Raw genomic sequence first — 19,543 nt, forward strand, 5'->3', positions numbered from 1 at the left:
AGACGTCGCCCCAGCCGGCATCGACAACAACCACGGCAATAGCGGCAACGACGATCACAGCAACTCTTACCCACCCACTACTCTTTCATCACCCCCGGAAGAACACCGACCAACGGCACCCCCACCAACAACCCCTCCAACAACCCTGGCGGCACCCCCGGCAGAGACCCAGGAGGCTACCGGGGACACCCAGCCGACACCCGCGGCACCGCAACAGCCACGTCGGCCGCAGAGGACTATCAAACCCCCGAACAGACTAAATCTATAGAAGGGGTGAATGTGATGAAATATTCCATTCAGCACTGCCTGTGACTGAGATCGGTTTCAGTGTCATTTCCCTTCCCCCAGACCTCATTGTATTGTGTACTGGAATGTGCTGTATTGTATACTGGAATGTGCTGGAATGTGCTGTGTGTAGGGCTCCGCCCATACCTGGCCCCGTTTGTAAGCTAGCTTCAGTCTGGCCTCAGTCTCCAGAAGGAAGACATCTCTCTCTCTTACGTGTTACTTTCTAAGTTAATAAAAGCCTTGTTTTTGTTCTGCTAACTTCGAGTCTCGGAATTATTGAGGCACATCAGGTAGCTAATGTAACCCCACTGTTCCAAAAAGGTGGTAGAGAGAAAATGGGGAATTATAGACCGGTAAGCCTGACATCGGTATTGGGGAAAATTCTAGAGTCCATTTAAAAGATGTAATAGCAGAGCACTTGGAAAACAGTGACAGGATCAGACAATGTCAACATGGATTTACAAAAGGGAAATCGTGCTTGACTAAACTGGAATTTTTTGAGGATGTAACTGGTAGAAGAGATAAGGGAGAACCAGTGGATGTGGTGTATTTGGACTTTCAGAAGGCTTTCGATAAGGTCCTGCACAAGAGATTAGCGTGTAAAGTTAAAGCACATGGGATTGGGGGTAAGGTACTGACTTGGATAGAGAACTGGTTGGCAGACAGGAAGCAAAGAGTTGGAATAAATGGGTCTTTTTCCGAGTGGCAGGCAGTGACTAGTGGGGTACCGCAGGGATCGGTGCTAGGACCCCAGCTATTGACAATATATATTAATGATCTAGACGAGGGGACTAGATGTAATATCTCCAAGTTTGCAGACGACACAAAGCTGGGTGGGCGCATGCGCTGTGAGGAGGATGCCGAGAAACTCCAGTATGATTTGGACAGGTTGGGTGATTGGGCAGATGCACTATAATGTGGATAAATGCGAGGTTATCCACTTTGCTGGCAAAAACAGGAAGGCAGATTATTATCTGAACGGCAGTAGATTGGGAGAAGGGGAAGTGCAATGAGACCTGGGTGTCCTTGTGCACTAGTCGCTGAAGGTAAGCATGCAGGTGCAGCAGGCATTTAAGAAGGCAAATGGTATGTTAGCCTTCATAGCGAGAGGATTTGAGTACAGGAGCAAGGATGTCTTGCTGCAATTGTACAGGGCCTTGGTGAGACCACACCTTGAGTATTGTATGCAGTTTTGGTCGCCTTATCTGAGGAAGGATATCCTTGCCATGGAGGGAGTGCAGCGAAGATTCATTAGACTGATACCTGAGATGGCAGGAATGATGTATAAGGAGAGATTGGGTTTATATTCGCTGGAGTTTAGAAGAATAAGAGGGTATCTCATTGAAACTTATAAAATTCTAACAGGACTAGACAGACTAGATGCAGGAAGGATGTTCCCGATGGCAGGGGAGTCCAGAACCAGGGTCACAGTCTAAGGATAAGGGGTAAGCCATTTAGGACAGAGATGAGGAGGAATTTCTTCATCCAGAGAGTGGTGAACCTGTGGAATTCTCTACCACAAAAGGCAGTTAAGGCCAATTCATTAAATATATTCAAGAAGGAGTTAAATATATTTCTTAAGGCTAAAGGGACGAAGGGATATGGGGAGAAAGCAGGGGCAGGGTACTGAATTTGGATGATCAGCCATGATCTTATTAAATGGCGGAGCAGGCTCGAGGGGCCGAATGGCCTACTCCTGCTCCTATCTTCTATGTTTCTTGCCCAATCGCTTAACCTGTCTATATTCCTTTGCAACCTCTTTGCGTCCTCCTCACAACTTACTTTTCCACCTAGCTTTGTATCATCAGTAAACTTGGATACATTATACTCAGTCCCCTCATCTAAGTCATTGATATAGATTGTAAATAGCTGAGGCCCAAGTATTGATCCTTCTGGTACTCCTAGTTACAGCCTGCCAACCTGAAAACGACCCGTTTACTCCTACTCTCTGTTTTCTGTCCATTAACCAATCCTCTATCCATGCTGATAAATTACCCCAACCCCATGAGCCCTTATCTTGCGTAGCGACCTTTTATGTGGCACCTTATCAAAAAAAAATTTCGTTCATGGGATGTGGGCATCACTGGCAAGGTCAGCATTTATTGCCCATCCCTAGTTGCCCTTGAAAAGGTGGTGGTGAGCCACCGCAGCAGTCCATGTGGTGAAGGTACTTCCACAGTGCTGTTAGGGAGGGAGTTCCAGGATATCCCCAGTGTCCTGGCCAATATTTATCCCTCAATCAACATAACAAAACAGATTATCTGGTCATTATTACATTGCTGTTAGTGGGAGCTTGCTAAGCACAAATTGGCTGCTGCATTTCCTACATTACAATAGTGACTGCACTTCAAAAGTACTGCATTGGCTGTAAAGCGCTTTGGGATGTTCGGTGGTCATGAAAGGCGCTATATAAATGCAAGTCTTTCTTTTCTTAAACCAAACTATGTTACAAATCTCATTCTTACGATTGTCTCTTCTAAGAATACCTGACGTTTAATTTAATAATTAATATAATAAATGACTCAGTGAGAGAAGTGAATTGTGGCTTGTCGCACAAGGAGCAGACACAACATAAATCCTTTACTGTCGGAAGAAAAACCTTTATACTAAATCAGCAAGAAAATGAAATCCAATGGGCTATGGTATTCAAATCTCATGACTTTTTGTACTTTGGTCATTGGTACCAAAAGTACAAAGTGGCAAGCTGAGGTTATCACTGTGCTGTGTTGTTTTTAAACAAGAGTTGCATCAAACAAAGTCACAATTTTAAAGCAAAATAACTTCAGTGCTGCTCGTTAATCTGAGAATATAAAACTTACTCTATTCCTATTGTTTTGAATATTAGACAACAAAATGAAAATCTACTTGTTTCTGTTTTTGTGGAATTAACTACGGTTTTACTTGCTTTTGTTTTCCTTCATTGAGTTGCTCCCTCTTTAGCGTTTTCTGAACAACGCTTTAAAAAAAAAAAAAAGATTTTGGAAAGTGCCAGGAAATGGTGAATCTTTAAAACATCCAGGGGTATTCAATATTCAGGAAAGATAGGCAAAAAGGAAAAGGAGGTTGGGGTAGCATTGCTGGTTAAAGAGAGGATTAACACAATTGTAAGGAAGGATATTAGCTCTGATGATGTGGAATCTGTATGGGTAGAGCTGAGAAATACCAAGGGGCAGAAGACGTTAGTGGGAGTGGTATATAGACCTCCAAACAGTAATGCGGAGGTTGGGGATGGCATTAAAAGGGAAATTAGAGAAGCGTGCAATAAGGGCACAGCAGTTATCATGGGTGACTTTAATCTACATATAGATTGGGCTAACCAAATTAGTAACAATACTGTGGAGGAGGAATTCCTGGAGTGTATACGGGATGGTTTCCTGGACCAATATGTCGAGGAACCGACTAGAGATCAAGCCATCTTAGACTGGGTATTATGTAATGAGAAAGGATTAATTAGCAATCTTGTTGTGCGAGGCCCCTTGGGTCGGAGCGATCATAATATGATAGAATTCTTCATTAAGATGGAGAGTGAAATAGTTGACTCCGAGACTAGGGTCCTGAATTTAAATAAAGGAAACTACAATGGTATGTGGCACGAGTTGGCTAGGATGGATTGGGGAACGTTACTTAAAGGGTTGACGGTGGATAGGCAATGGCAAATATTTAAAGATTGCATGGATGAACTACAGAATTTGTTCATCCCTGTTTGGCATAAAAATAAAACAAAAAAGGTGACTCAACCGTGGCTAACAAGGGAAATTAGAGATAGCATAAGATCCAAAGAGAGGACATATAAATTGGCCAGAAAAAGTAGTAAACCTGAGGATTGGGAGCAGTTTAGGATTCAACAAAGGAGGACAAAGGGATTAATTAAGAAGGGGAAAATAGAATACGAGAGTAAGCTTGCAAGGAACATAAAAACTGACTCAAAGCTTTTATAGATACAGGAAACTTTGTGATATCCGGCACCGACGGGACCGAGCTGTTGCCGTCCCATCAAAACTGCCGGACAAACCAGCGCTAATGTTAAAACATACGGAAGCTTTTGAGCTGCATATCTAGCAACAAACCCTGTTGCTTAGCAACAGCTTCTAAACAGTCAGCCGTAGCTTGCAAGCGTCTCTGTAGCTAAGCAACAGCTTTAGCTAGACCTTGCAGAGCCTGACTAGTGGGAAAAAAAAGCAACGAAAAGAAAAAAAACTTACTGAACCGACTCCTGAATTTTGCCGGTGGCGCGAGCATTCCGGACAGTTAACCTCCGGATAAACCAAAGTTTCCTGTATGTGAAGAGAAAAAGATTGGTGAAGTTAAGCGTAGGTCCCTTGCAGTCAGAATCAGGGGGATTTATAATGGGGAACAAAGAAATGGCAGACCAATTAAATACATATTTTGGTTCTGTCTTCACAAAGGAGGACACAAATAACCTCCCACAGATGTCGGGGAACATAGGGTCCAATGAGAGGGAGGAACTGAATGAAATCAATATTTGTAGGGAAATGGTGTTCGGGAAATTGACGGGATTGAAGGCCGGGAAATTGACGGGATTGAAGGCCGATAAATCCCCAGGACCTGATAACCTACATCCTAGGGTACTTAAGGAAGTGGCCCTAGAAATAGTAGATGCATTGCTGGTCATCTTCCAAAATTCTATAGATTCTGGAACAGTTCCCATTGGATTGGAGGGCAGTGTGATGAAATATTCCATTCACCACTGCCTGTGACTGAGATCGGTTTCAGTGTCATTTCCCTTCCCCCAGACCTCATTGTATTGTGTACTGGAATGTGCTGTATTGTATACTGGAATGTGCTGGAAAGTGCTGTGTGTAGGGCTCCGCCCATACCTGGCCCCGTTTGTAAGCTAGCTTCAGTCTGGCCTCAGTCTCCAGAAGGAAGACATCTCTCTCTCTTACGTGTTACTTTCTAAGTTAATAAAAGCCTTGTTTTTGTTCTGCTAACTTCGAGTCTCGGAATTATTGAGGCACATCAATTTTATTAACTTATTTTTCAACACTATGGATCAACTCCTGAAACCCGAACGTTTGGATTTGGATCAGCATGCTCCAGACGCATCAGCACGCTTCGGACACTGGTTTGAGTGTATGGAATTCTTCCTGGACAATTCCGCAGCCGTCAAAGACGCTACGGACGCTGCGAGGATGAGACTCGGAATTCTGCGGAATTGGGTAAGCCACCGGGTTTACCCCCTCATCCAAGACGCCGAGACGTACCTGGCCGCCTGCGACATCTTAAAGGCGCATTACCAGCAGCCTACAAATGAGGTGTGTGCTAGGCACCTGCTCGCTACCCGCGCACAGCGACCTGGTGAATCGGTGGAGGAGTTCCTAAGCACCCTGAAAATGCTTGGCAAAGACTGCAAGTGCCGAGATGTAAAAGCCGCAGTGTACACTGACGAGCTTGTTCGCGATGCCTTCATCACAGGCCTCAGCTCCACTTACATCCGGCAAAGACTGCTGGAAAAAAGGGGGTTGGACCTGAAACAGGCTGCGGACACCGCGCGATCCCTGGATGGGGCCCAGAGAAACTCGGACGCCTACTCTTCAGCCCGCGCCGTCCACGCCGCCACGTGTGCACCGAGGGCGCCGCCATCTTGGAAGGCATCTTCCCCGCCCGACAGCCCGACACCGGCTGGGCCCCGCTCTCCCCCCAGAAGCCCTACGACAGCCGCGACGCGTCAGGGACCCAACTGCTACTTCTGCGGGCAGCCAAAGCACACCAGAAACCTGTGCCCGGCGAAAGGCACCACCTGCTTTAAGTGCGGTAAGAAGGGGCACTTCGGGAAGGTGTGCAGAGGGAACCCCGCCGGAAAACCAACCGCCGGAAAACCCGCCACCGCCGCGTGTGCGCCGTGGGAGCGGCCACCTTGGACGCCATCTTGCCCGACCTCGTGGGGTCCGCCATCTTGTGAGCAGACAGCGTGGACGCCATCTTGTATCGATCAGGGCCCTACAGTGGCATCGGTCACAGTGGACCAGACCAGGCCGCACCCGCTATCCAGATCAATGGTGGACATCGAGGTAAATGGGTGCCGGGTTAAATGCTTAATTGACAGTGGAAGCACGGAGAGCTTTATCCACCCAGAACTGGCACAACAACTCTCCCTAAAGGTGGTCCCTACTCAGGGTACCATCTCTATGGCTGATAAAACCCAGACATCGACCATTCTGGGTTACTGCACGGTACAATTGTGCGTTAACGGAACGGTATATGATAATTTTAAAGTATTAATCATGAAGAACCTATGTGCGAGCGTGATCTTAGGCCTGGATTTCCAGTGCAACCACCAAAGCATCACGCTCAAGTACGGTGGGTCCCAGCCGCCCCTCACAGTGTGCGGTCTGGCTACCCTGAAGGTAAAGCCGCCTTCGCTATTCGCGAACCTTACCCCTAACTGCCGGCCAATAGCGACCAAAAGCAGGAGGTACAGCTGGGAGGACAGGCGGTTTATCGCGACCGAGGTAGACAGGCTCCTGAAAGAGCGCATTATTGAACGCAGCAACAGCCCGTGGCGCGCCCAAGTGGTAGTGGTAAGGGGTAGCGAGAAGAAACGGATGGTGATCGACTATAGTCAAACGATCAACAGGTACACCCTACTAGACGCCTACCCGCTACCCCGAATATCAGAAATGGTGAACCAAATCGCCCAATACCGGGTGTTCTCCACCATCGACCTCAAGTCAGCGTACCACCAGCTCCCTATCAGACCAGAGGACCGCCCGTACACCGCCTTCGAGGCGAACGGACGCCTCTACCAATTCCTCAGAGTCCCCTTTGGGGTGACGAATGGGGTCTCGGTCTTCCAGAGGGAGATGGACCGCATGGTCGATGACCACCACTTGCAGGCAACCTTCCCCTACCTCGACAACGTCACCATCTGCGGTCACAACCAGCAGGATCACGACTCGAACCTCGAGAGGTTCCTGAAAACCGCACAAAAACTCAACCTCACCTACAACGAGGACAAGTGCGTTTACAACACCACGCGCCTCTGCATACTAGGCAGCGTGGTGGAGAATGGGGAAATCGGGCCAGACCCCGACCGATTGCGCCCCCTACGGGAGCTGCCCCTGCCCAACACTCCCAAAGCCCTGAAAAGGTGCCTGGGGTTATTTTCTTATTATTCCCAATGGGTCCCCAACTACTCCGACAAAGCCCGCCCCCTCTTGAAAGCATCCTCTTTCCCGCTCTCTGCTGAGGCCCACGCCGCCTTCAAAAGCATTAAGCAGGATATTGAGCGGGCCACGCTACAGGCAGTGGACGAGAACACTCCATTTCAAGTGGAAAGTGATGCGTCTGACTTCGCCTTGGCGGCCACCCTCAACCAGGCGGGGCGGCCCGTAGCTTTCTTCTCGAGGACCCTCCAAGGGCCCGAGATCAGACACTCCTCCGTGGAAAAGGAGGCCCAAGCCATCGTGGAGGCAGTGCGCCACTGGCGCCACTACCTAGCCGGCAAACGCTTCACCCTACTTACCGACCAGCGGTCGGTAGCGTTTATGTTCAATAATAAACAGAGGGGGAAGATTAAAAATGATAAGATTCATAGGTGGCGGATCGAGCTCTCCACCTTCGAGTACGACATCATTTACCGGCCAGGGGCCCTTAACGAATCCCCTGACGCCCTCTCACGAGGGATGTGTGCCAGCGCCACCGGGGATCGGCTACAGACCCTCCACAACGACCTCTGCCACCCAGGGGTCACGCGGCTGTTCCACTTCATAAAGTCCCGTAACTTACCCTACTCGATTGAGGAAGTTCGGTCCCTGACCAGGAACTGCCGCACTTGCGCTGAGTGCAAGCCTCGGTTCTACCGCCCAGATAGAGCCCACTTAATCAAAGCTACACGGCCCTTTGAGCGGCTCAGCTTAGATTTCAAGGGCCCCCTCCCGTCCGTCGACCGCAATGTTTACTTCCTGAACATTGTGGACGAATACTCCCGGTTCCCATTCGCCTTCCCCTGCCCAGACATGACCAGCGCCACGGTCATTAAATGCCTCAACAGCCTGTTCTGCCTGTTCGGTATGCCGAGCTACATCCATACGGATAGGGGGGCGTCCTTCATGAGTGAAGAGCTACGCCAGTACATGCTGTCCAAGGGGATCGCCACGAGCCGTACCACCAGCTACAACCCCCGGGGTAACGGCCAAGTGGAGCGAGAGAACGGGACAGTATGGAAAGCAGTCACTCTAGCTCTAAGGACCAAGGGCCTCCCTATCTCCCGCTGGCAGGAAGTCCTCTCGGATGTGCTCCATTCGATACGGTCGCTATTATTTACGGCCCCTAATACCACGCCTCATGAACGAATGTTTGTCTTTCCCCGGAAATCCACCTCAGGCGTATCCATGCCGTCATGGCTCTCCACCCCAGGTCCGGTACTCGTGCGAAGGCATGTGAGGGGCCACAAGACGGACCCTCTCATGGAGCCAGTACACCTACTCCACGCCAACCCCCAATACGCATATGTCCGGCACGCCGACGGAAGGGAGGACACCGTGTCCATAAAAGACGTCGCCCCAGCCGGCATCGACAACAACCACGGCAATAGCGGCAACGACGATCACAGCAACTCTTACCCACCCACTACTCTTTCATCACCCCCGGAAGAACACCGACCAACGGCACCCCCACCAACAACCCCTCCAACAACCCTGGCGGCACCCCCGGCAGAGACCCAGGAGGCTACCGGGGACACCCAGCCGACACCCGCGGCACCGCAACAGCCACGTCGGCCGCAGAGGACTATCAAACCCCCGAACAGACTAAATCTATAGAAGGGGTGAATGTGATGAAATATTCCATTCAGCACTGCCTGTGACTGAGATCGGTTTCAGTGTCATTTCCCTTCCCCCAGACCTCATTGTATTGTGTACTGGAATGTGCTGTATTGTATACTGGAATGTGCTGGAATGTGCTGTGTGTAGGGCTCCGCCCATACCTGGCCCCGTTTGTAAGCTAGCTTCAGTCTGGCCTCAGTCTCCAGAAGGAAGACATCTCTCTCTCTTACGTGTTACTTTCTAAGTTAATAAAAGCCTTGTTTTTGTTCTGCTAACTTCGAGTCTCGGAATTATTGAGGCACATCAGGTAGCTAATGTAACCCCACTGTTCCAAAAAGGTGGTAGAGAGAAAATGGGGAATTATAGACCGGTAAGCCTGACATCGGTATTGGGGAAAATTCTAGAGTCCATTTAAAAGATGTAATAGCAGAGCACTTGGAAAACGGTGACAGGATCGGACAAAGTCAACATGGATTTACAAAAGGTAAATCGTGCTTGACTAATCTACTGGAATTTTTTGAGGATGTAACTGGTAGAAGAGATAAGGGAGAACCAGTGGATGTGGTGTATTTGGACTTTCAGAAGGCTTTCGATAAGGTCCTGCACAAGAGATTAGCGTGTAAAGTTAAGGGACATGGGATTGGGGGCAAGGTATTGACTTGGATAGAGAACTGGTTGGCAGACAGAAAGCAAAGGGTTGGAATAAACGTGGCAGGAAGTGACTAGTGGGGTACCGCAGGGATCGGTCCTTGGACCCCAGCTATTCACAATATATATTAATGATCTAGACGAGGGAACTAGATGTAATATCTTCAAGTTTGCAGACGACACAAAGCTGGGTGGGCGTGTGTGCTGTGAGGAGGATGCCGAGAAACTCCAGTATGATTTGGACAGGTTGGGTGATTGGGCAGAAGCATGGCAGATGCAATATAACATGTATAAATGCAAGGTTATCCACTTTGGTGTCAAAAACAGGAAGGCAGATTATTATCTGAATGGCAATAGATTGGGAGAAGGGGAAGTGCAAAGAGACCTGGGTGTCCTTGTGCACCAGTCGCTGAAGGTATGCATGCAGGTGCAGCAGGCGGTTAAGAAGGCAAATGGTATGTTGGCCTTCGTAGCGAGGGGGTTTGAGTACAGGAACAAGGATGTCTTGCTGCAGTTGTACAGGGCCTTGGTCGCCTTATCTGAGGAAGGATGTTCTTGCCATGGAGGGAGTGCAGCGAAGATTCACCAGGCTGATACCTGGGATGGCAGGAATGACGTATGAGGAGAGATTGGGTCGATTGGGCTTATACTCGCTGGAGTTTAGAAGAATGAGAGGGGATCTCATTGAAACTTATAAAATTCTAACAGGACTAGACAGACTAGATGCAGGGAGGATGTTCCCGATGGTCGGGGAGTTCAGACCCAGGGGTCACAGTCTAAGGATAAGGGGTAAGCCATTTAGGACAGAGATGAAGAATTTCTTCACCCAGAGAGTGGTGAACCTGTGGAATTCTCTACCACAGAAGGCAGTTGAGGCCAATTCATTAAATATATTCAAGAAGGAGTTGGATATCTTTCGTAAGGCTAAAGGGATCAAGGGATATGGAGAGAAGGCAGGAACGGGGTACTGAATTTGGATGATCAGCCATGATCTCATTGAATGGCGGAGCAGGCTTGAGGGGCCGAATGGCCTACCCCTGCTCCTATCTTCCGTGATTCTATGTAACAGAACAAAAAGTAAGATACAGGAAACTTCGCGATATCCGGCACCGACGGGACCGGCGTGATGCCGATCTATGAAAACTTCCGGACAGACCAGCACTAATGTTGAAGGATACGGAGGTTTTCATCTCCGTATCTGACAACAAACACTGTTGCTTAGCAACAGCTTGTAAACAGTCATCCTGTACCTTGGAAGCGTCTCTGTAGCTTAGCAACAGCTTCAGAGAGGCTTTCCAGAGACTGTTTAAAAAAAAATGCTAGGAGAAGAAAAAAAAAGACAAAAAACCTAACAAAACGGCTGCTGATTTCTGCCGTTAGATCGAGGTTTCCAGAGATACAACCTCCAGATAAACCAAAGTTTCCTGTAGTGTTGAAATAATTATTTTACATTTAGAAAGAAAGAACTTGTGTTATATAGCGTCATTCACGACCTCAGTACATCCCAACGCGCTTCACAGTCAATTAAATAATTTTGAAGTGTCATTACTGTTGTAATGTAGGGAGGCAATTTGTGCACATCAAGGCCCCACTAACATCAATGAGATAAATGACCAGATAAACTGTTTTTGTGGTGGTGGTGTTCTTCGAAAAGTGATATGTGATCTTTACATACACCTGGCAGGGAAACCCAGAAATAGGGCAGACCTGATTAAAATTTTTGGACTCCTATTACTGGCCGCCACTAGCAAGATTGAGAGGCTGCCGGCGGGAAGGCCGTCGCAGCTGAGGAGTGGAGAGGTGTGTTGGAGGGAGAGTTTGGGGGGAGGGGCAGAGGGAGGGTCCCTGGAGAGATCAGTCGGTGAGGACATCGAAGGGGTCCCAGATAGATCTGTCAGTTCAGAAATTGGCAGGGGGAGCAGGGGTGGCAGGAAGTGGGGGTGCAGGAACAGAGAAACCTGGGTGTGTATGTACACAAATCTTTTGAAGGTGGCAGGACAAGTTGAGAAGGCTGTTCAAAAAGCATATAGGATCCTTGGCTTTATAAATAGAGGCATAGAGTACAAAAACAAGGAAGTTATGCTACACCTTTTATAAAACACTGGTTAGACCCCAGCTGAACTTTTGTGTTCTATTCTGGCCACCATATTTTAGGAAGGATGCCAAGGCCTTTGAGAGGATACAGAAGAGATTTACTAGAATGGTACCAGGGATGAGAGACTTCAGTTATGTGGAGAGACTGGAAAGCAGGGTTTGTTCTCCTTTTTGGAGGAGATTCGATAGAGGTGTTCAAAATTTATGAACTGTTTTGATAAAATAATTAAGGAGAAACTGTTTCTGGTGACAGAAGGGTTAGTAATCAGAGGACCCAGATTTAAGGTTTAGATTCAAGATGGCTCCTGGGCTGGCAGCTACTTTCTGAGCTGTGCTTCTCTACAACTGTATCAGTGGTCATCCATTGCCATCTTTTGCCCTTTCTTTTCTCAATCTCCTTTCTTCCATTGCTTAAGATACCCTGGCTCTGATAGTGAAGGCATTTCAACCCAAACTACAAGTTCAGACTGTAAGCGGTTTTGATCCTAGTCCAATTGCTAGACGGGCGGTTCGAATCGCCCCCGCCTTACGAAAGTTCTATACCCGGGAATTATTATTCAGAGTGTAAATGGAATAAGTCATGGACAGGAATGCTTCGGTGAAAAATTATACTTATATTTATTTGGTCTAATATACACTGGCTAAAACATGCACTACTAAACAAAATCACTGTCTCTGTGGAGAATAAGATCCAGGTTACAAACAACATGCATACAGTACACAACTGGGGACTACAGGAAACTCTTTTTTATCCGGCACCGACGGGACCGGCGTGGTGCCGGTTTATTAAAAAGTCCGGATTACAGAGAGTTATAGTTAAAAGGTACGAGAGCTCCTTACACAGCAACAAATCCAGGCTTCCCTGTTGCTTAGCAACAGCTGCAAGAAGCCCGGCCACAGACCAAGCGTCCCTGTTGCTTAGCAACAAGTGTAGGAACCCCCGATTACACAGCCAAGAATCAAGAAACAGCCACTAATATGAAGAAAAACTTAACTGAATCTACTCCTGAATTTTGCCGGTTAACCGAGATTTCCGGTTGTTTGGGTGCCGGTAAATCAAGAGTTTCCTGTATAACATGCAGTAATTCCCTTGTTGCTATGGTGGACTCTAACTCCACCCCTACCAACAAATTACCCAGTCGCATAAGCCCCTTCACCTGGCTGAACCAAATGAAGCTTCCACCCCGGAATAGCCCAAAAACTTCACTTGTGAGAAAAACCCTGAGCCCTTACACCTCACCCAGCTCGCCTGGGATATCTGGTTACCGGCTTGGGACACTCGAGACTATGCTTACCACCACACACAGTCAGTCTCGATCGCTCCGCTCAGCTGTGGGAAGTCACTGCCCGGAGGCCATTCCCTATGAGGGGTATACGGTTCTCAGTCTCAGCGGCTTCTTCCTCTGGTATTTCTTGTTAGGTCGATCTTGGTGGAGCGTGAGCGAGAGAGAGAGAGAGAGAGAAAGGTGGAAAAGGATCTATCTTTATAGGAGTCTTGCTAGCCCTATCTTTCCCACCAATCTTTAAAACCCTTTTGTTTCTAAGCACTCCAGTGCTTAGTTAGTGATGGGCCATCATCAGACCCATGAGTATTCCGTGATTGGACTAATGGCCCTAAGTCTGGGACATCTCTCGGTCTTTGTGTTGGGAAAAACTGGCTCCTCTTCGGCTGGCTAGGCTAGTGGGTTCATTGTTCTGCTTCTCTTCTGAGATGGAGGTGAGAAGTGCTTTTGCATATTAGAGTGGCTTTCTAATAGGTTCAAGTTTAATGGGTGCCTCAGGGTCCTCAGCCCCTTCGTCAATGGCCTCCCTTCCCTTTTCCAGGACTGTCTGGCAAACCCATACATTCTGGATGACTGACAGTTCTTTTGTCACAGCCAACTGCCATGCATTCTCTGGAGTTTTAACAAACCAGTTTTTCACATATCTGCACAGGGCGATCCCGTCACAGGGAAAATACCCTCAGAAAAATCCCATAAAGTCTACAAAAATATTCTCGACTGAGCCCATTCTTCAAACAGAGAATTTGCGATCTCTTCAAGACTGCAAGTTTAATGCTACCCCTGCAGAGTCCACTGCCCATCCCCCGGCGTGTCTTTGTTCTCGCTGAGCTCTTTCAACTTCCAGAACTCTGCTGAAACTTGACTTCCATCACTGGATTCCTCGCGACCAGGGTTTTGTTGACCACATGGTTTGACTCCGCAGCTGTGGCGCTGCTCTGCTTTTCAGTCACTTCGGCCTAGAAATTGGGTTGGGGCGCCAAAGTGGCGCAAAAGTCGGCTAAGTGCAGGATTTAGCGCAGCGATCGGTGTGATACCGATCGCCAGATATTCAGTTTCAGTGCCCCTCGAGGGACACGGGGCGAGGCTCGAGGCGCTCCGCGTCCCTCTTAGGGCGCTGAAACTGATTATTGCAGCGCAACGTGCCGCAGCGCCACATGCTGCGGCATGGCACGCTGCGGTACTGCAGGCCTTCCTCCCACTGTTAAGGGGGAGGTGCCTGCAACAGCGCGATCCCCTATCGCGAGTGCCGGCAAATGAGCCCGGCACCAAGGAGAAGTGCCGGGCTCTCGGGAAACAGCCGGCAATGCCGCGGGGGTGGTGGTTAGGAGGCCGGGGACGGAGGTGCTGGCAGGCGGCCGCCGAAAAAGCGGCCGCCCCGCACCTCCACCTTAACTTGCACCGCTGCCGGCACAGTAAGGCCCCGTGAACCGGGCGCGGGTAGCGAGCGGCGCAACTGCGGCGTTCGCTACCAAATATCGCGAACGGGGCACGAATGGGGCGCTGCGCACACCGATGACGTCATCGGTGGCGGCGCAACGCAAATGCCTAATGCCACCATTAGCGCCCCGACTGAATATCGCCGGAGACGCAGCCAGTGGCGCTACAGCCACTGACTGCCTCTTTAGGCGCTAACAGGTGGCGCTACTCACCCAATTTCTCCCCCTTCAAGTCTTATGCTGCAAAATTCTTTTGTCAAATTGGTTTCTGATGATTTGGACTTCTCTGGACATCTAGACTGCATTTCTGCTTTGAACTACATTGGATTACACTACGTTTCTGCACTACTCTGGATTACATGAAGACTTGCCTGCTGTGTCTCTATCTCTGCTGTTAAAGATTTTTACCTTTAAACTGCGGCTGTGACTCTGCTGAATTGGTTCTACTGGTTTTTCAGTTCTGCTGGCTTCTAGGTAGCAGCTGCTGCTCCATTTGCTGTCCGGTGACTTGTTCTACCAGTTTTCTGCTTTGCTGGTTGCTGGCTTGTGTTTTTACTTTTTCTCTGCCACTTTGATCTACGGTGACCTCCAACTTGTGTCAATTTAGCCATCATCTTTTTGCACCGCTACCGACTCTCCTTCCTACAGCAACAACCTCCATCCTCGAACACTCTACCCTTCAAATAGCTTCTAGACTTTACTCACCTGTTTTGGACAGCAGTTCGTTGATGCTGCATACCGGCCCCATCCTGCTTACGTTGGCTTTGTCCTTCCATGCGATCGCTGACTTCGACCCTGGTCTCCCTACTATTGTCTCCAACCTATTCCCTACTACCAGGAAATATGTATTCCATTAATTACTACATTTAAACAGGCCTATGTAACCTGAGCTTTTCCTGTGTCCATTCGTGTGCGCACTTTGGCTGCCGCTCTGGATCCGAGCCATTCAATACTTTTCTAATTTTCCCCCCTCTTTTCTTTTTCTCTCTATCCCTCCCTGACCGTGCTCTCCTGTCATCATGCCTCTTTTCATCTCTCCTCTCTCAGACACTCTGCTCTACCCCAATCCTTCATTACACTTTGACCTTCCTACTATCCTGTCGCCGTCCCAGGCCTGACGCTCTCTTAGATAAGCCTGCAGCTTCCCTCTGTGCCTCTCTTGGCATCCTATGAAGGGCCCGTCGAGGCACTCGTCGCTGCCGCCTTACGAGCAGCAATCCCAACTTTACCATCCTACTCGCTGACCTTCCCGCCCACTGGGGGCATACCTTGCCAATCTCCTCCCCATCCAACTCATCCCCCACCCCCAGCTCTGACCCTGTGGATGCTGGCAGTGGGGCCGCCATCACCTACCATCTCCGCATCTCCCTCCAGAATGTCTGTTCACTTGCGAACAAGGCCGCTTATCGTGGATGATTGCATCAACATCATGGCCCTGACGGAAACTTGGTTGAGGGGTGATGACACTTTACCTTAAATGAAGCCTCGCTACCTGGCTATACCTTCCACCACTTGCCCCGCTCAGACCACCGTGGTGGCGGTGTGGCTCTCGTCACCAAATCACACCTTGGTCTGTCCCCCTACTCCTCCGGCACTTTCTCCTCCTTTTGAGCATCTCACCTTGTTCTACCCCTCTCACCTCTCATTTAAAATTCTCGTTCTCTACCACACACCCAAGTACCCTAAACATTTTATTCTCTTCACTGCTCTCCTTCCTCAGCCTCTGCACCGAACAATTTCTCATCCTCTGTGATTTCAACATCCATCTCAATTCATCATGCTCTCTCTCCTCTGAGTTCACTAACCTCCTATCCTCTCTTAATCTCTCCCTCCATGTAAACTCCCCAACCCATGCTCATGGCCACCCCCTTGACCTTGCCATCAATCGTGGCCTCGCTACTCCCATCGTGTCAATCGCAGATAAGGCCATCTCTGACCACTTCCTCATATCGCTCTCCACCCACATCTAAAAAGCCAATATGCAATTTATTAGTTAAAGAGTATCATATGAATCTTCTCCCCCCTTTCTCCGATCACTTAAACATCAGAAAGTTGGATTGAGATGTACCATTTGCATCTAAGGTTTATAAATGACTAAATTAGCTCGGCTGCAGACTGTTCCACTAATATCAGTCCAAATTATATTAATAGTTACCCAAGCCACCCCATTCAGGACAGGATGGCAGTACAACTCTGAGTGAAGTGTAATTAACTCCTACTTGGCAGTGTTATTAAAAGTAAAGCTGAACACAGATATGGATTAACTAACATTACATTTTTAACAACATCGATGATAAAATTAGTATATTCACCAGGTTAAGCATTGAGGATTACATAATGTAATAGGAGTCATCAGAGGCACAACTGTAATTTAAATGTATCACAGTGTCTCTGCATTAGCTGGATTTTGGTTAATAACAGTATGACAAAATATGCTCAATACCCAAGCTTCAAAGAGCAGACTATAAGGGGAAACACAGAATGGCTGATTTTGAGCAAGTTAGCTCAGTAACTTTTCTGAATTATGTTTTTATGTATTATATTAATATTTTTAGCTGTGTAGACTGTGCTTTGTCAGACACAAAGAGCATATAAAGGATAAAATGTCAAGCATTGATTGGTTTTGTGATAGTTGCTTGTTTCTGTTAGGTGGTAGCAACTTCCTACCTGTCCAGTGACGATTGGATATTTGTGCAAATTAGCATGGTTAACTAAGTTTTGTTAGATGGTGGTTATTGAAGCCAGTTATTATTGCCTGATTTATGATGCTGTAGAAGCATTATACTTCTAAGTTTGTAGATATAAAATCTCACTTTCTTTTACATTGAACTGCATATAATTCCTTTCAGTGTGCCTTATAAGTTCTGGATCTAACTTTTTATTTCCTAAAATGTTCTGATATAAGCTTTTATGCTATTATTTACAAGTCAAAATATTTGTTGCTGTAGATTGACGCACCTCAAATACGGAGATGAGCACAATCAATCCCGCAGAAGGCAGCACTGAGGAAAATACCTTGGATTCTCTGCTGCTGGATTTTCCCAGTGGTCCATTGGATTTATATCGGAAAAAAGCATCCTTTAATTGGAAGGAATTGGCCCTGTTTTGGGACGGAGAAGAGATTATCAGAGTAAAGGTAAGATGTCACCAAATAAAAATCCTGGGTCACTGATTCAGCTGTCGTGGTGCAAGACCTGGGGGCAGAAATCCTGTGATCCAGTTTAAGTGAGGGAGCGTGACTTCTGTCCTCCTCTGACCCCATCCCAAATCCTGGAGCAGGGTCATTGAATGTTCAAGGCAGACACCTGTGCCAGTAGCTGCACAAGAGAGGTGCCCACCCCATGAAAGCAGTGTATTTTGGTGTGAATCAAACTGGCATGAAAAATATTGCCATGATAATTCTTCTGATTTCCCCTCTGTGAACAGGGGGCAACTTGGATAAGGGAATCATTTGTCATTCATTTTTCCTTTGACAATTCCTTGTTAAAGCCCACAATTGGACCTATGCCTACACTCACTCAGTTGGTATAATTCCTACTGGGTTATCTGACACCACGGGCGGAATTCCCAGAAATACCCCCTCTCCCAAAATGGCCCCAACTTCTGGAGCAAAGTAACGAGCGTAGGCAGAAAACACCCATCTCTTGCCCCTTACATACCCACAGCACAGTTTCTGCTTTTTAATCAATGGACCAGAAGCCGGAAAGACTGTGGCCGCGATTTTGCCAGCTGTGGCGAGTCCACTGCGGCCGGAGCAGACAACGGCCGCAAACTCCGCACCCATCTTCATCCCACCTCCTCCAAGTGATTTTCCCCTGATTGGGCTTGTTAAGCCCGCTGTGTGAGGTTTCCGGCCAATTAAAAGGAAGGGGGTCTGATGACGTCATCTGATGACGCGTCATCAGATGGCTTCCTTAAAGGGACCATGTCCAAATTCATTTTGACAGTTGTGCTATCAGTGTTCTACAGCATTGAGGGGCTGCAAACACTGACAAGCAATGCACAGAGGTGCATGGCTCCACCCAGGCTCTCCCATGATTCCTTCCATATGCTTATGGAGGGAGTCACAGCACGCAGGGAGGTTCTCTTCCCTCCGCATGGGCGGAAGAGACCGCCCCAGGAGATCAACGTAGTCTGATTGCACAGGAGGACCTGGCTGCAGTGGTGCAAACCTTTCAGTGATCACAGTAGATCACGGAACGTTACTGTAAAGCCACAATCAACATCATCCTGCTATGCCACTCATCACATCCCCATCACTCTGCCTTCCCTGCACATCCATACTCACACCAACTTACCTTGCACCTCCACCCATTCCTCTCTATCTACATTATCACTTCCCCATCTCACTAGCCACCCCTCACACTCACCCTCATCCTAGTCCAATCATACCAACTAACAACACACATGGGTAGGCACTTGGGTGTTTTAGCCAATGGTCGTGTAAACTTTCTGCTAATGTGTTGTCAAGCATTGAAATCCTCATTGTCACCACTTTGCCTTCTTGGACAGATTTGTGTGCATCTTTGAAAGTGTCTTAGTGAGTTCCTGTGAATGGTGAAACTCTCGGCTGAAAATTCAGTAGCCTTAGCGCCTCATTTGAGGCGCTAGAGGGCCTTGCGCCGGAGTTATGGCCAGTAGTGAAATTCCCTGGGGCCCTAAATCGGCGTTGCTCCGGTAGCGCTGCGCCGGCACCGATGACGTCATCGGTGTGCGCAGCGTCCCGGTTGCCGTGGTAACCCGCCCGAACTCCGAAATTGAGTTGCGGCCGCCTCGCCCGTGGCAGCCGCAACCAGCGTTTTGTCAGAGGTGCCTTACTGCAGTTAGCGCCGGCGCATTAAAGGCCCCGCGGCGGCCGGCCGCTTTCCCGCCGGCCGCCTGCCCGCAGCTCCCTCCCCGGACTTCTCCCCCCCCCCCCCCCCCCCCCCGGAACAGATGCAAGCCCGGCACTTGTCCGAGGTGCCGGGCTCATTTTTAAGCAGATTTGCGCGGGCCGTGGCCGGGTGCA

The 19,543-nt window shown here is 48.5% G+C and overlaps 1 protein-coding gene across 5 annotated transcripts in view; it reads left to right on the forward strand.

Annotated features, from left to right (window-relative positions):
• The window catches only part of acox3 (acyl-CoA oxidase 3, pristanoyl), a 307,072-nt gene that overhangs the window by 30,096 nt on the left and 257,433 nt on the right, over positions 1–19,543 (forward strand). For all 5 annotated transcript variants that reach the window (XM_085962200.1, XM_085962203.1, XM_085962202.1 and 2 more), the window contains exon 2: positions 17,484–17,671. In XM_085962200.1, coding sequence (XP_085818326.1) covers positions 17,507–17,671 — 165 coding nt within the window. In that variant the 5' untranslated portion in view covers positions 17,484–17,506. The remainder of the gene's footprint in view (positions 1–17,483; positions 17,672–19,543) is intronic.

Source organism: Somniosus microcephalus, chromosome 2 (assembly GCF_052327205.1).
Source record: "Somniosus microcephalus isolate GS21.2 chromosome 2, FLI_Smic_1.0, whole genome shotgun sequence".
NCBI lineage: Eukaryota > Metazoa > Chordata > Chondrichthyes > Squaliformes > Somniosidae > Somniosus > Somniosus microcephalus.